General features: G+C 38.3%; 1 protein-coding gene across 1 annotated transcript in view; it reads left to right on the plus strand.

Annotated features, from left to right (window-relative positions):
* igsf11 (immunoglobulin superfamily member 11) overlaps positions 1-18,127 on the plus strand; it is a 60,237-nt gene that overhangs the window by 28,614 nt on the left and 13,496 nt on the right. Inside the window, exon 2 of the mRNA XM_074679223.1 lies at positions 15,389-15,552. Within this exon, the coding sequence (XP_074535324.1) occupies positions 15,389-15,552 (164 nt within the window). The remainder of the gene's footprint in view (positions 1-15,388; positions 15,553-18,127) is intronic.

Consider the following 18,127-nt stretch of genomic DNA (forward strand, 5'->3'; position numbering starts at 1 on the left):
AATTGCAAAAACTGTTACTTTTATCTGCATCGATGTCTTCAAAATCTAGCCCCACTGAGGAGAAAAAAAAGAAACAAAAAAAAAGATGTAAAATCACATCTCATGTCACATGTCTGTGAATAAAAGTGGGGATAAACACATTAGAACAGAGTATGTCAATGCAGTTTACAAACCATTCATCCAGGTGTTAAACAGGTGTCTTTTGAGCAGCACTGTCAATCTTGTCTATTCTAGCTATTGAGAAATCATCATCATCACTGAAACTGATGAGAAATACAACACAAACGATATATTTTTAGATTCATTTATGACCACTTTGCAAATGGAAGTTCAGTTGCTACAATTTGTTACTATCACAAATCACTAAAATGTGTTTAATACCTAATTCATTGTGTATTGTACCCGTATTATACTAATATTACAATAATAGTAATAATCTGTTGATTATCTCATATTGTCTATATCCTTTATTTGTATTTTTATTATTTATTCCCTATTGTCATTTGCTGGAATCTATAAAAAGCTGCTCGTTCTGCTGTGGGCTTGGATTGCGAGTAAGCATGCAGATTAGAGCCAGAGAGTAAGGTTTTACAAACAGATTACTCTGTATATCTGTATAGAGTTGGCAATGCAATGTGGAAGCTAAAAGAGGCAAGAGACCCTCTGTGAACAAAAATAAAACAAGCTCTGGATAAAAAAAAACAGCAAATGATTGTACCTCAATGCAAAAAAGGTCCAAGCAATTTTCACATTTATCAAGTTCTGTCTGGAACTCAAACTCACTGGTCAGAGGGAGGCTCAGAGCGAATGGTTGAAACAACGGGGATGGCAGCCTTGCCTTTGTGTGTTTCAATCCTTCGTGTAGCTATGGAAACCACAGAAGACCACATGAAGGCTTCGTAAAACATCCCATTCTAGCCGATGAACCGCAACAGAGAAACTATCTGCTAACAGACGATATAGAGGGTTCGTGCAAACTCAGTGACAGGCCATTAGCCTGCTGCTAGCATGAGCTGAATGTGTTGCTAGCTTTCTCATAAATGAATAAAACAGACAAATCAAATCACACAATTACCTCTCTAGCAGAAATTCAGCAACCAGGATATCGTTTCAGGGACCCTTTGATTTTGCCATCTTTTATCACTGGGGCAGCAGTGTGTTTGCTTCGATTCTTGAAAAATGGTTTAATGCTAATAATTCATAACATCACCATGTTAAAAAATGCATGATTTCTGGAAACTGGGCATCATATATTGGCTTTAATTTATGAACTAGTGAAAATGTCTTCATTCAATGCAATTCTGTATAAAGCTCAAGATTTCTCAAACCAGGAACCTCTCTGCACACTCTATTACCCACTTCATCACCTCATACATGATGTACTGTCAAGACTCTAAAGGTCTGGGGAAACACTTATAAATCAAATACTTGTTTTTCTGTCATAAAAAAACTATACTAATTATAAGTTTTAAAAAAAACATCTTTTGAACCAAGCAATCACTTTTATTTATGTAGTTTTGACAAATTAGCATAAAACAAAGAGCTGTTTATTTGACAATAATAAAGATCATACAAACCAACATGAGAAACTTGCCAGCTCTTGTTTTAATGCTGCCTTACCCAGACTTCATTATCTTACTTTTCTTTAAAAAAAAATGCAGAATATTGATAGCTACATGAAGCAAAACACTAAGTTTGCCTTTCACAATTATTGTTCGGAAAGCCCAAGCTAATGTGTATCTACTGTGACCTTTTTGTCTAATGCCAAAGCTTTAATTAGACACGGCTGCAAAATCTTTGACAAGGATGTTTATGAGGAGTGTTTTGCAATGACTGTCTGAAGCTATACGTTATTCTTTACTTTTGCATCTGGACATGAATTTTCCTTGACTTAAAAATGTTGATCAGTTCGTTTGCTAATACTGGTGCTCACTTTCCATGTGTGTCCAGAATGTGTGCATATCTGTTAGTCAACAAGCATAACCATATCAAATGGGACTGCATCATGTGCTGATCATCCACTCGTCTGTCCCCAGGACAAATGTCTCTTCCTGCAGAACTTCATAGGATGTCTTTGTCCTCACTGATAATCCTGCCGTTCAAGCTGAGCTGTCTTTGTACTGCTCTAACTTTGTTTCTTAAGAGTATCCTGGGACGACTGCTGTTTCAAATCATACTTTGTAATGCAAAACACCAGCTAGTCAAAATTAGAATGTAGACATAAGGGGGAAAAATCAACCATTATTGGAAATAATGTTTCATGAGAATGTTTGACACTTTAAAACTTCTCATGGCTCAATAACAGTGATCAAAAATAGTTTTTCACAGTTGGTTCAGTTTCCCCCATGATGTCAGGGTTACATCGCAACACATTTATTTGCTTCTTCGTTTGGGTTCTCTATGTCATCCACATCCATAACCAATTAATAACCCACCTCCAATGTCCTTGTCTCTGTAGTGTTTACCAGAGTGACTGGTGTATGGGTTAGTAACAGGGAATCTGTTTTTGTAGTTTGACTGTGGGGGCATATTCCAGTGGACACACATAAGCTGACTGACCAATTGACCACCTGTAATCTCACCTATAATCTTGAGTTCTTTGCTCACATTGTAAAATAGTATTGGTTTTGTAAATAACTTTTTTTGTTAACCGACAGCAGAATGATTCAGGGTTTTGTTTAAGTTGTGGGGACCTGTAGTAACACCCAAAGTGAAATTTGAGTTGCTGTCATATTGTGAGTGAACAGTGGGAATTCACACTTTCCTAAAATTTGATTGGTTGAATTTGATAATTAATTGAGTCCATCACAGTCACTACAAATGCTACACTCATACACACACAGGTCTTTTTGCACTGTTTAGTTTGTTGCTAAGCATTGCTTTCTTTACCTGGTTTGCTTGCTGTCTGTGTGTTGTTTTCTATCTCATTTGTTTTTACGTGCTTGACAAACATGCCTTGTTTCACAGATTTTCTGGATAATAACTTGGATTCTTCTTCTAGCAATCATGAAATCACATATAGCTTGTGTAAAATACCGAACTCTTTAACACCTGAGGCTGGAAATATCTGCCTGGACCTTTTTGCTTATTTTGATAATAGAATGGTCAAAAAATGTCCTGTGAGTAAATGCTTTGGCCCATTTTTCTGGAATACTTACAACTTTCAACATCTGGAGTTTTTTCCAATTTATATAATAGCGTGTGCTATGTTAAAGCAGAAAGTAGAGATTTTGGGGGTTTGGTGAAGGACAAAATACTGCAATCAAACATCAACAACTACTTTCAACTTAAAGTTAGAACACTAAAAAAATACATGTATACCAACATTTCTGAGCACTGTCTCCGATTTTGTTAGAAGAAGGTTTCTGACAGAATCACCAGAATCTCCAGCATCCTGACAGCCTCTTCCTCTCCTAGCACACAAGCCACTTGAGGATGGCTGCTCCTCATCACATGACAAACTGAAAGTAAGGAGAAAGATATCCAGCTGGTTATACACACTGGCTGTGTTCAAAATGGCATACTAACATACTACTCATACTAAGTGTGACATCAAAAAAAGTATGTAGTGCGTTCACATTAAATAGTATGAAAAGATTGTGTGCGTGAGAAATACCCGGATGTATACTATATCGGTAAAAATTGTAAGTATGGGAGGTGGGCATACTAGTCGCACTGACACGCCCCATAATGCATTGCGAGCCCGGTATTTATAAACATAAATAGTGAATGAGATGACAAAATGAGAAGCAACTAAAATGGACTTAGCTCTACAGGGAAACCTAAACGTAAGTACAAAGAAATAAAGTGCCTGAGGCGACGGATGGATCGTCTTCGGTGTCTGCGAGCAGTAAACATTTTTTAATTTTTTGAAAAGAGATGAATTCGTCTTGAGACCGGTGTTAGCTTAAAAATAATCCACTAAGGAACTTCCTGTTTTCAAAATAAAAAGCACCCTTTATTATGTCCTTTAAGTTCTTTTAACGCTTTTGTAAATTGGGCTCTTGTTTTGGAGCCAACCGGAAGTTTCTTCGATAGCATATTGGCGCTTTTAACAGAATGTCCGAAATGTCGAAATTAAATTTGTATCCGTGCGTTTTGTGGCCCAAATGACCACATTTTGATGTTCTACATGATGACTTTCTCGCCTAAAATGTTCTGAAAACTTTCAAATGTGGTGAATCAACAGAGATATTTGATAGCCTGGTGTGCTTCCATAGACTTATGTGTGCTTCCAATTTTTGTCGTCGGAGGTTTTGAAATGCATCATGGGAAACCGAGTAGTATACTACAGTGTAAACGGTTGGCACTCTAATCGTACTTATAGTATGTAGTATACAGTATATACACAAAGACCATGTAGTATGTAGTACGTTAGTATGCCATTTCGGACACAGCCACTGTATAGTACAAATAAGGCTTGGTGCATTGCTTTACAATGGATATCACACAGCACAAACCTCAAACCATGCTCACACAGTAAAAATAAGACTTGGTATACTATTCTAACATAGCACAATAAATACATGCGTTATGTTACAATGTGTATGACGCACAGGCTTACACATATTCAGTACAAATACAGCATGGGGTTCTGTTCTTTAAAGTTATTACATATCGTCAATGTTGAATTTTACACATATTGTACAAATAAGACTCGGTGAACTCACTGTTCTAAGCATCAATCAACACATACAATTCTTTATATGAAGTAAAAAACACTCAGAGAGAGCTCCAATCATCTTGGAAGTCAACCCATCTAACGTTACCTTTTCTCACTTGAAGTTGCTCCTTTTGTCTCAAAAACATGTAAAAACCTCAGTGGAGGTTTTATAACCCGGGAGGATCTTTTTGGTATTTTTGGACAAACTTAGCTCAGTTTTCTCTGTGCACTCCTGTCATCCATCTGCTCTGCACTCTGTGTGTATATGCAGGCTTCTTAAATGCCTGAGTGGAATTGCCATAAGAACCACATATCGGCTAAAAGAGCAGGATCTCAGCTTTAAAAAAACATTGGTATATTTTTGATTGTGCAAACCGTACTGGAATAACAGTCATTTGAAGTGCACTTGCACAAATATGTTGGGGCTGACACATCTAGAGTTAGAGAGTTTAAGAGTTAATTTCACTATTAAACGCATTGTAAGGCATAACTAACATAAGGCACAACTCAGCTCACGTGACTGACTGGTGCCCTTTAGCTGTTAGTGTGTCAGACTCATTTCCAACATGGCCGCGCCAGCTGTTTTGCTTCAAAAATCTGTTTAAGAAACAGACAGGTGACGTCAGAGACTGCATCCGTTTATTATACAGTCTATGATTTTGGCAACAGCCTTCCACTCCAGCCTTTAGACTCCAACTGTCTGATGAAAACAAGTTATCCACAGGATTAAAACACTGATGGTTTACTGGAAGTATTTATGCTATCCCAGTGATGTAAGATTACATGACTATGTTTCATGTTTGATCGTAAATGAGAAAAAAAAATTATTCAGAACTCGGGAGTGATACAGTGATTGTCAGCTTAGTGACTGTTTATATAAAACTTAACTCTTTTGTTAAACACGAGTGGAAGTTATGAAGTTGCTCTCATGTATCCTCACTCCTTGCTCCTCTGATCCTCCTCCTCTCTCTGCTGTCCTCTTTCCTCTGAGCAGCATTAAGAAGTTTTGGATGCACTGTGACATAGCAGACCCAAAAGTACTTCTAGTTTGACTCAACCCAAGGTAAAATTTGTGTCACTCTTCATGCTGTGTTAAAATAAATAACTGTTCCTTTTCTGCTGACCAAATCTGTAAAAAAAAAAAAAAAAAACTCTGCAGTCTTCCTGTGCCCAGACATTTGCTGCGCCCAATCATGCACAAATGTTCACAAACATACAAAGGCCATTCGATTCTGCTCACAGCTATAATACATGTTGCTTATATATTTGTTTTGTGCAGTTAAATCTAAATAATGGAAAAATTAGACTATAGCTCATGCTCTTGGAATCACCTGGAGGTTGACATAAAAAGTCCATAAAATGTTAACTGATCTTCTTTGACGTCACAACAACAGACTAACACAGTCTGCTTAAACGGATATCTCAGAAACAGTTATATGTTTCCATTGAGCACACCATGCAAACATTCACAGTGCAGTGTGGAAAAAGTCTGTGAACCTTTAGATTTGATAAGTAGTTTACCATCATTTGGCAGCAAGAACCTTAATCAAATATTTCCTGCAGTTGTAATTCAAACCTGCACAACAGCCAGGAGGAATTTTGGACCACTCCTCTTTAAAAAACTGTTTCAGTTCAGCAATATTTTTGGGATGTCTGGTGTGAATTGCTTTCATGCAATCAGGCCACAGCATCTCTATTTGGCTAAGGTCAGGACTCTGACTGAGCCACTCCAGGATACATTTTTTTCCTGTTGAAGCCATCCCGTTGTTGATTTGCTTCCAGCCATTGTTCTGTTGCACCACCCATCTTCTGCAAAGCTTTAATTTATGGACAAACAGGCTACAGTTCTCCTGCAAAATGTCTTGATAAAGTAACCTGTGGGCTGCTGAGCACTGCTCATCACAAGGCGGCCACTTAAGAGGCTCCTCAACGTGAACTTTTTCACTGTCACATTTGGCTTTTTTTGCCTGATGAACACTTCTTCTCAGAAACATTTTCTCTGCAGGCAGTTGCAGTTTAAACCCTCAGAATGGCTTGAAGCGGTATCATGAATGGGTTAAACCACTGGTTTGGTAATTCTATAATACTAATTAATCTAATAAATTAAATAATCTATTTAATCTGGTTGTCTCTCCTCCTCCTGATCACTATCCATAATAAGATGTTTCAGGGCTTATTTTGATATAATGACAATAAAATAAATCATATTTATGGTACACCTGTGAAGATGTTCAGAGCCTTCGTCTCCTGCTGTCAGTCTGTCACTCTGCAGAGGGAGGGGCTGTCGCTCACTGAGTCTGAATGATTTTATTTGATCTGTTCGTGAGTGAAAATCAGCCGTTAGCTGAAGAGCTAGCTGCTCTGACAGAGAGAGCTAAATAGGTACCATGTTACATGTTCACATCTGTGCAGAAAAGAAGTGTCATTAATAAAATGGTGTTTGGATCACGGTGATTTATTGCTGCAAATCATTGAAAGTACAGGTGTGGTCACCTCTGGTACATCTTAAACTTTTTGTGACTTCACTGCTGTGAGGTTTGGTGCACACATTCAGCGCTAACCAGGATAACAACACAAAGTACAGCAGCGTGGTTGAAGCATAGCAGCAGTGCTGCTAAACACACAGAGGGACACATGCTAAAGAAAGCTAAACCAGAACCAGCTAAAATTCTGTCAGTATTAAGGAAAATATGTTTAATGGGGTTTATGTCCACAGTTTGCAACCCACTTAAAGCACCGTGGTTTTTCTGTGGGGAGAAATTAGCCACAGTAGCATGAAGCCAGCACTTCTTATTTATTTTTTTTAACAAATCTATAATTTAAAATTAAGTTTATGAATTTTTTTGTGAAAACATGTTGATTTATCTATTGTTAAGTGAATCATGCTGGTTTGAAAACAGCCCTTTATTTTGATTCCAGAAGAGGGCTCCATAAGTTGACAATTATTTCTATATGCAAAAATCTTTTATTTAAACAAATCTTTAGTTATTTTTATTTTGTAGTTGATGTAATTATAATGTTAATTATAATATAATGTGCCTATCCAGTCACAATTTTCAGGACAAACAAAAATGTTATTGATTATAAAGAATATTTAATAAATGAGACACTAATAGTATAGCGCTGTGTTTTAGGGTTTCCAACCATTACTGCTGTGTGCTAAACTTGGCAGGAAAAAAAGAAAACATGCCACAGGGGGTACTTCTCTGAAAAAAGTTTGAAAACCACTGAATTAAACAATGTTTTGAGGATGTTGGCAGCATGCCAAATGTTTGGGCTTATTTTTTTCCACTTGGGTTTAGGTGGTAGTTATGCTGAATTCAAGGTCAACTCGGAAAATGGGTATTTCTTTCCAGACCCCAACAAATGACAGCCGGGCCATAAATGCTGCAGATTTCACTACAAAATTGACATCATATTATGGGCAAATGTGTTGATATTTAGAAATTATAAATGGTAAATGAGTGTACAATTAAGAATCTTGGTAAGTTGAGTGAGATTTTAACACAAAGGCACAAAAATACCCTGGCTTTTACATACAAAAAAATTTGCTTCAAGTTTAGACATTTGTTTTGACATAAAGCTGCTTTCATTTGCTGAGATGGACTCTGGTACTTTGTTTGACTTTGGTCAAACATGTGACTGATAGTGCTCAAATATTTAGGACTCTCAGCTACATCTATTTAAGATGCTTTCTCTAGTTTCAAGGGACAAAATATGTGTGTGTGCGTGTGTGTGTGCGTGTGTGTGTGCGTGTGTGTGTGCGTGTGTGTGTGCGCATGTGCACGTGTTTATGTGATGTGGTGTATAGAAGTGTGTGTTTGTATCCCTGTTGCACGCACATGTGTGTGTGTGTCTGTGTGTCTGTGTGTGTGTGTGGCTGCGGTTGTTATATTCTCACAGGGTCCAGGTGGAGTGAGGAGGCATCCCTTCCAGTTGCTATCTTGCAACCCACACACACACCCAGACTCGCTCTGATGGATGACTGCACGTTTGTACGGATGATTAGATTACATAAGAAAACACTGCAGAGCCCTAATAGTTGGTAAACCCAGATTACACAGGATTATCGTCCCTTTTGCTCCGCCTCTGCTCTCCCCCACTGTTTGTGTGTGTCAGTGTGCAGGGAGAGTGGACGGCAGGGGATAAAACAGGAGAGGGATGGGAAAAAGGGGCAGTGTGGGTGGGGAGGGGCAGTGAATGATGCTGCAAACACCAGAGCCAGATGGGACGGAACCTCTAAGCAGCTTAGAGCCACAGTAATCACGTACGCTAAGTTGCCATCTATGGTGTATGTGCATGTTTTTAAAATGTTGCATTCATACAGATGTGCATTTCTAGAGTCTCATACATTTAACTTAGGTAGAGCAGATGCATGCTGCTCCACAAGATAAGGTTGAAAAGATTATTTCTATTGTGGACTCTAAGGCAATCAAGATATCGTGGAGACGGGAAGAAGGCGGAAGAGAGAAGAAGAAAAACGATTAGGGAAAGCTTGTGAAAAATATGGCAACACCATCCTTCCTCCTTAGGATGTCTTGATCGACCAGCATTGGCTTGGCTAATTAATAAGAATACATTTCATGTGGTCAGAAAATCAAAAACTGTCATGGTATTATGCCTTTATCAGTGCTTCTGTGCTGCATGAACATGTGATTCCTTCAGACCATTTCTGTAGCATTTCACCATCACTCAGGGAGACTGCTTTTAATTAAAAAAAAATCAAACTATACAACCCAAAAGAGAAGTATGCAAAGGTGTTATTAGAAACATGACTATCTAAGAATGGGACTGCATAGGGTAAACAAGAGAATTAACTTATTTATTTATAGTGGGGTTTTTTTTTTTTATGCTGTAATGCCGTTGACAAGCTGTTGGGATGAACTGTGTCCTGACTCAAAGCTTAATGAATGTGTGGGTCTATGTGAACCGCCAGTATTGATTTGAATAGATCAATAGTGATGACTGTTTCCATGTCCACAAAATAAGACAGGGCATTAATTTATACATGAATGATGTGTTTCATTTAAAAGCTTAAAATCAATAAAACCATCAATATTTTTTGTTCCAATTTATCAAATAGAAGGCAAATAAAACCACTCGTCCTCCGCTCTTGAATACTTTAGTGTCTTATCTTTCTTTGTACTCATCAACAGTTTCTTTCATCTCCTATAGCCTCCTCCTTTGATACGACAGGGTCACAGCTTGCCTGACTCTCAGCTCATTGAACATTCAGCTTCACTTTTGACAGAATTCATTAAAATGTAAATGATGCTATGATGGAAATGCAGACATTGACCACAGCATAAATTTCACACTGCATTACCATTGGTGGGAAATCTGAGCCAATCTTGGAGGAAAAAAAGAACAAGGTGCTTTCACCTTTCCTTTTGTAGTTATGAATGTTGCCACAGGTGATTGCATTAAAAGCTTGGAAGGCCTTGAGTGAATTTGTCGAATGACTTTTTTAACACATTTGTTAACTCTGGTTTCTTGATTTTGAATGTGTACCACTTACTACATGACTTGTAAGTTGGCATTAAACACATTTATTTATTTGACATGAGGGCTATATAGGAGGATGTGCACTAACTCTAAATGTAAAATATAATACAAAATATAAAAGGCTGCCAATTAAATAACTAAGAAGAGCTCAGAATATAAAAGAACTTTTAAGAAATTAATTTTACAATATATCTTATCTGATACACTAAAAACATGTAAGAGGCAATGGTAGAGTCTCACCCTTTATTACCCTCTCTTTAGCTGGTGATCTCATATTTCCCTGAAAAAATGAGGGTATGCACATGAATTTACAGGAATGGCATAGCCATGGTTGGTAAGGGTTTGCCAGTGTCATCCACAACAGCAGCTGGAACAGTTACAATTTATTGTTTTTATTATTATTTTTGTTTGTTTTGTGTTTTTGTTTCACTAAAATGTTTTATCTAATCTAAGAAGATTATCTCTTGCTAAATTATTTTATTTAGAATTTAATTGACGTTTATTTTAAAAACAAACTAAAAGCCAAACAACATGTCAAGGCCAACCAATCAGCAAATAACCACTAACCTGACTGTGACCACAACATCCTTAACCTAAGCAATGCTTAGGTTAAGGATGTTAACCTAAGCATTGGAACACTTTGTAGCACCAAGATTAAATAGAGCTCCCTTCTTAATGTGTTCTTAATGTGAAACCTCTTAAACTTAATGGAAAGATAGACTCAAAGCCTTCCCTGGGAATGGTCTTTTTCCTTTCCCATCAACAAGTGGACATTGGCACCCTGAAATAGGAGCAAAGGGTGATTCCAGGCTTTTTTTGCTTATTAATATTCAGGTCTAAGTCCATGATTACACCCAGATCACTGGCTTGAACAGTGATTTCTGACTTTCTAACCTGAAGCTGCTTAATCTGTTTAAGTTCCAAAAACTACTTCAGTATGGTCTTATTTTAGTAGGAGAAAGTTCTGGAATATCCTCATATTGATTGATTTGTTCATAATTAAAGAAATATATTTAACAAAAAAAAAACTGTTGGCAGAATGTCTTGACTGCAGGAAGAAGAATTGAATTGAAGTAGTTCTGCATTCCTTTCAATGTCTCTCACATCCTCTATTTTGCCTTGCATGTTCGCCCAGTTTCAGTCATTTTCTGTTTTTGTTGCGTATTTCCTCTTTGCGGAGGGTTTGTAGGAGGCATGTTTGCCAGCCATATGGCGGTGCCAGAGGCGCCTGGAGCAGATGTGATCTGCATTGGTGCTCTGCTCCATCAAGCACATAAAAGCACACAAAAGTACGCTCAGACACCCACACAATCAAACACAGAGCAAGACTTATTTGATGTCTGTTACCAAGAAAAGGTCTTAGACTGACATCATCTTAAAGGTCTGTTTCAGACAAGGTGTGTATAGGATGAGTGATGGTCATGGTGCATGGATTTTACCAGGGCCAATGCCAGCCATGAGACCCACAGAAAGGAATAGATTTGGGTGATCTGCCATAAATGTATTTTCAACATGCATAAATTAATTTATCCTCAGATAATCTACAAATCAACCAATCAACAAATAAATAAATAATTCTTAAACTGGTTCACAACAAATATGTCTAGATGCTAAAAAGGGCAGGTTATTTCCTGAAAAATATTAGCCCATTTCAACTTTGAAGGCAGCACCTCCTCAGAAAAGTTAGAACAGAGGCAACAGGTAGAATGTAATCATTTCATTTCAGCTGTGCCTCAGTGTAGTGACGGAGGTTATGCAAGCATACGTCTTTAATGTTTTCTGCACAAACACATCAGCTAGAATAGACATGTTTTGTGAGGAAAAAAAAATCCTAAAAAAATTTAGAGAAAATATAAAAAACTTGTATTTCTTGTGAGTTTAAATACTGCAGTGACAATGTAGAAAATAACTTTCACCTTATGAAAAAGGTACTTAACTATTTTATAGTCGAGGTCATCCTTATTGTAGCTAAAGTGTCAGGAACAACTGACATGGAGTTCGATTGGGTACAAGCTGCCCACGTTTGAGTCCATGTTTGAGTTTTCCTGCTTTATGCTTCGGTTCTGAGACTTGCTAAGACCTGCTGAATCCGATCACAGTCCGACAGCAATCGCAATACGTGTGTCAGTCAAGCTGTGCTCAGTCCGTTCTCATTCTGACTAGGCAGTTAACATGCATCTCAAAAGTCCGTTTTCCTGCTTGTAAGCTCGTAGTCTGATTTCTCAATCTGCATGTTAAGGTACTGCGTAGTGGACTGGATGGGACAGTGTTATGTAGCTACTTCTTCTGACAGTTTTCTTGCAGCCTTCATGCTTTGTTTTACATCAGTAAAAAGCTCTAAATGTTGGTTTTGATTATTTCATGAAGACATTATATATTTTTTAGTCAATTGGAAATAAAGCCCAAGTGTAAAAATGACAAGTTGTGGTTGATGCAACACCTCTTGCAAGTTGTTGTGCCAAGAGAAAGAAAAAGTACAGCTTAGAAGCCAACTCAAAGTTGAGAATATGTTTATGAATCACTATACTAATGACTTTTGACCAGGATGAGAAGTGCAATAAGTGTGCTTGCATTTTTTTTTCATCAGCAGTGCTTTGAGCATGGTGCTTGATGAGTTCTCATTTAGCAGCTGGGTACACAATTTAACCACCTGGGTTACTTGTGCTTTTGCTTGCTTGTTGATTTGTCCCATTGCCTTTGAGGCAGTGGCACTGTCACAAGATCTGCCATGCACAAACACAATTTCTCTTAAAGCCCATGGGTTTACTGCAAAAGAATAGTATACACACCTGTGCCCACACACAGTGTGTGTGGGCACAGGTGTTGAGGTCATGTGTTGATGTGTTGATGCTTTTGTTTGATCATTTATTGTCTCTTGATTCACCTCTGATTCACTTCGGATGAGTCCAAAATTTGAAAGAACACTGATTCAGAGACAGGAATTTTGTTTAGTGTTTCAAGAGTTGCACATCAAACATCTTAAAAGCTGGGTTATCTGTTAGTTCCTCATGTCTGTGCATCACAGCCAGTCTAATTAATCTATACCAGAGTGCACTGTATGCATGTTTTTGTTTTTACTCCTAACTTATGACTTGTCATCATCTCTTATTATTATAGTTAAGGATAATTCGCAGGACAAATAAAATATCAGGGATGAGTGCAATCTCTCCATTTTTCCTTATAATTACTTCCTGCTGAGTTTCTAGTCATGGTTAAGTTCTTGTGGAGAAGATTTAAGTTGATTTAGGCAGTAATGCGTTTAGCTGGTCTCAAAATAGCATGGGCATGTTTGTATCTATTGATTTGTAGTGGTTGACAGCATAGCCCACATGAGGGAAGTAGCTCTGTCGTCTGCTACAGCAGATCACAACTGGAACAGTCAGCTTTACTAAAGAGACTGCGAATGGCTGCTCGTAGCAGCTATTTGCATCAGCACATACAGTATGTGCACAGACTTAACCCTTTAAAGGCAGTCATTGAAATTGAAATTTTCAATCCCAGTCTTATTTTGTTTAATGAAACTTTTATAATTTGTAGTTTTCGAACAAGTTACCAAAGATAGCTCCTTGTCCCATTCAGTGAAATGGTTTTTCTCTAATAACTGCTAAGGCGACTTGAAGATATCATTTGGCTACCTTGTACTCAAGTTGACAGCTGTTGTTCTTGTGTATTTTTTTCGGGGATCGTAAAATATGTCGAGAGATAGAGCCAAGAAGAGATTAGACTCTTGAAGGAAAAAAAAGAATTATTATTTTGTCGCCCAGCTCCACTCAGATTTTCCCAGAATCCCTCACAGTCTCTACCGCGCAGACTCTGGCTGCACAACTGCAACAATGGCTGCTCCTGTGACGGGGGAATTTTGGCTTAAAAACCGTACAATGGTAAATGGCGGAGCCCGCTGTCCACTCTATATACAGTCTATGTTCTTGATCCATTCCTAAAAAGATCAATTCATTGTTATGTGTAGTGGTGTGCAGATTGATCTAAAGTATTGATTTATAGATACCAATGTTAAATCAGTATTGATCAATACTTGCATGATGAGCTGAATACTTGGTTTCAGTTTCTCTTTTTTATGTGCGCTACTGTCACTCACTTCACTCACTCATGTGTGAGAGGGAGTTTGTAAGACTGTGTGTATGATGTGACCTTTTGTTATACCACTGTAGTTTTTGTGGCTCTTGGTCTCTAATTGGTTGGCCACTCCTGCTGTAGCCCATACAGTTGGAATAATATATATTTCTACAATTTCTCATGAAATGGTTTGCAAAGGTTATTTTAGTGTTGGTGTTTGGCCCCACTGATACAATATAATCATTATCGTTGTAATCCATGAATCCTCATATGTACCGTTTTAATGAAAAAACAGAGCAAAAGATTTTTTCACCAGTTCCAGGAATGAGAGAGGATATCATTTAAAAGAAATAAAATAGTTAAATAAAACAATAAAAAATCCAACAGATAAATGAAAACCACAAAAATGAAACTGAGATAAAAGTCAACAGATGATGAATAATAAACAAGTATGTGCAAATATCTCAATATCTTTTTCAGCTCAATAATAAAAGCAGAAACAAAGCTATTTCTGTATCTCAATGCCTTACACCTCAGGACTGTGAACATCTGTCCAGAGGGAAGAAGCTAAAACTAACAGTGCAAACAGTGGGAGCCTTAAAAAAAAAAAAAAAAAAAAGAAAAAAAAAAAGAAAAAACAAGGAAGCAATCTGCTGAGTTATGAAGTTTTCCACCTCCACCTTTAAGATAAATTTTTCCTCATCCATGGAGTTAGATTACCTCTGGGTCTCAGACCTGCTGATAATTTCTGGCCTTCTGACACCAGTAGTTACGTAGTATAGAAATATAAGGACGAGATTTGCTGTCTCCTGATCTTAAATACGGAACATGGCGCTTTATTTTAAAAATGTAGAAGATACCCTGTTTGTTTCCAAGTCTGTTTTCCTGCAAAAACAGACTTGCAGCGAGCAGAGACAGACGCAGTGCATGCTGTGTGAACACAGTGATTGACCAGAGTGGCAGCTAAGTACGGCATGGTGCCTGTCGCTGCACGCACTGTGTATAAATCTAGGGTTGAGTTGTGATCTACAAGATGCATCTTTCCAGTGTTTCACTTTGTTGTGCTGAGATACATTTGTTCCCTCTGTTACATGCTTGGTTGTGAATATCAAGACACTCACTCCTGCCTCCTTCTTCTTCTTGCAGTGTGTGTACAGGCGCTGGATGTGACAGTATCCCAGAGCAGTATCCAGGTGGCCCGTGGCCAAGCAGCCATCCTGCCCTGTTCCTTTACAACCAGTGCTGCCCTTAACAACCTGAATATCATCTGGATGGTTATACCACTGTCCAATGCCAACCAGCCAGAACAGGTACAGTGCTCATCATTTAGGCATCCAGTTGTTCAAAGTGAAAACTCATAACATTGGTGCACATGACTTGATCTGTACACATATTCTCTCTAACATACATTTGCTCTTGCACACCCTTACATATATTCCTTTCTTCAGTATACACACAGGAAACTACATGGAAGGAATAGCATGAAAGTGAGAGGAGAATTCCAGACAGATCTTGTTCTCATTGCTAAACTTTGCTGGGTTGCATGGTGGTCAGAGGGACTTTGTGCAGAAAATAGCTTGGTCGGGTTGCCCACAGAAACTGAGACATAGCATTTAGAAATAATTGATTTTTGTGCTGATGATCTCATTTTAAAACATGGATTATGAACAGGCTAATAAATAGAAGTAAGACTATTTCAGTATCCCATGAAGTCCTCACAGGGCCTTTAAAAGACATCCCTAATGGCATTTTTTTTTTGCCTTGGGTGTTGATCAAGTAAACAGCAGTGCTGTGGCCCACATCCAGACATAAATGATGACCCAGATCTGGCCCAAGTACACAACACCAAGACTGTACCCGATCAACTAGCATATGGTTCAATGCTGGGCTTCATATGGATTACCTGTTTGGGTGAGTTTTGGTATGGCCGTTAAGTACCAACATGTCTGACAGACAGAAATCCATCCTGTGTGAATGATGGGCTAAGCCTGGCCCAAAAGCTGTTGGGTGTCAGCGCTGGTTGTTTTGTTAACAGTGTGATTACTGAAACATACTTTACAAAGCATCGTGCAATTTCTTTCAAAGGTTACCATTGTATGTTTGACTTCCTGCTAACATGCCTGCATGAATTGCACATTTCATATAGTGTCTGCTTTGGTCAGAAACTGTTGCAGTCTTTGTCTGACTGCGTCTTGACAAAACAGACTGTGGAATGAGAAGACAAGGAAAAGGAGCTGTAGAAAAAGAGGATAGGATTATCTGGAGGGCAAGATAAGAGCCTGAAAGAAAAATATTTTAAGCTTTTTTAACTTTATTACCACTTGTTTAGATTAACAGGCAATTCACCAACATTAAAGAAAACAGTTTTACTTTGAGGTTCATTCTCGGCTAATCTTACCATTGTTTTGGCCAATGTTTTGGCTCCTTGGACAACAAGTTGGATTATATACAACTACTCTGCTATATCCGTGGGACTGTGAGGGACTGCTGTATTTTTGTGTTCATGGAAACATGGCTCAACAGCAGCCTTCCAGACGGTGCTATCCAAAAAAAAGGCAGATGACCATGAAACAGCCTCTCCAGGGTCTTCATCAGCTGCGATGTCTGCGCCATTGGCCTGTAGCTGTTAAAGTCCTCTGGGTGAGGGGTTTTCAGCACCACTACCAAGCAAGAGGTTTTTCATAACTGTGCTCTCTAGTTTCAGGCTCAAGTTGGAGATGTGCCCCATTATCCCGCCCAGTTTGTCAATACGTTTTAAAGAGCCTTGAGCCGATGCCATCAGGATGTGCAGCCGTCTTAGTTTTGCACCCACTCAGTTGTGTCCTCTCCTGGCTGGTTGAGAGGCACACGAAGGGGCAGGGGGCTGAGCACAGGTTGCTGCTGAGGTTGGGGGAGAGGGGGTCAGTTGCTGGGGCAATGGGGGGTAATAGCAGTGGTGTCTGGGCAGGGAGGGGCAGGTGATTGTTCAAATCATCTGAAAAAATAAATGTTCTTGTCATTTACCTACTTCAGTCTAGTTGTTGTCAGTTTCCTTGTAACCAGTAACTGTTCTGCTGCAGCTGGTTCTCCATTTCCTCTTGTATCAGTCTTTACTCCTTTACCCTCCCTGATATTATGATGGGGGTGAATCACATCGTAGACTATGATTGAAGAAATCACAGTCCCATGTAGGATTTTCTCTACCAAATTTGAAGTATTTTCACCAGGCTAATTAAATAAGATAGATGAGATCATGACTGATAGACCGTGAAGTAAAAGATAGACCACAGATAGAAACTGAAGCTTTGGTCTTTTTGGCCTTAATTTTGTAGCAATTGACAGAAAATTCTGTCATTGCCAATTCAAAATTAATATGAAATAAAGTACACAGAGCAGGTTGTTGGGGCTACTTTAAATACTCTTTTAAACTAGCAAATTATCAATTTTGGAGGTATATCCAATTGCGAAGCACTCTATCAAAATGGTTTGGAAGCCTTATCTGCTCCACTGGTGGTGCTCACTAAATCTTTATCTCATGGAGACATAGTCACAAAGATTTTCTGCAGGATCAACTATATAATCCTTTGTCCAAAGTTAAAAACAGTGGGCTGCAGACATAAAACATCACCCAGTGAATGGAAACAATTCTTAAATTCAAAGAGCTTGGAGATGAATTCAATCAGTTAAACTAAATCAGGGATTTTTTTGTCTGTATGCCCTCACCTTTTTTGTTATTTTTGCTTTTTCTTTGTTCCATCATGTTGTTTCTTTTTTTATTCTACCTCTTTTTTGAAAATCAGTAAAAAAAACTTTTTAAAAAGTGAGAAACCTGTATATTCCTCCCACGAGGAAGAGGGTTAGGGTTAGGGTTAGGCATGAGGAGACTCCATGACTTCACCATGACAG

Source organism: Halichoeres trimaculatus, unplaced genomic scaffold (assembly GCF_033239565.1).
Source record: "Halichoeres trimaculatus isolate MK-OKI-2021-1 unplaced genomic scaffold, fHalTri1.1 fHalTri1_scaffold_9, whole genome shotgun sequence".
Taxonomy (NCBI): Eukaryota; Metazoa; Chordata; class Actinopteri; order Labriformes; family Labridae; genus Halichoeres; species Halichoeres trimaculatus.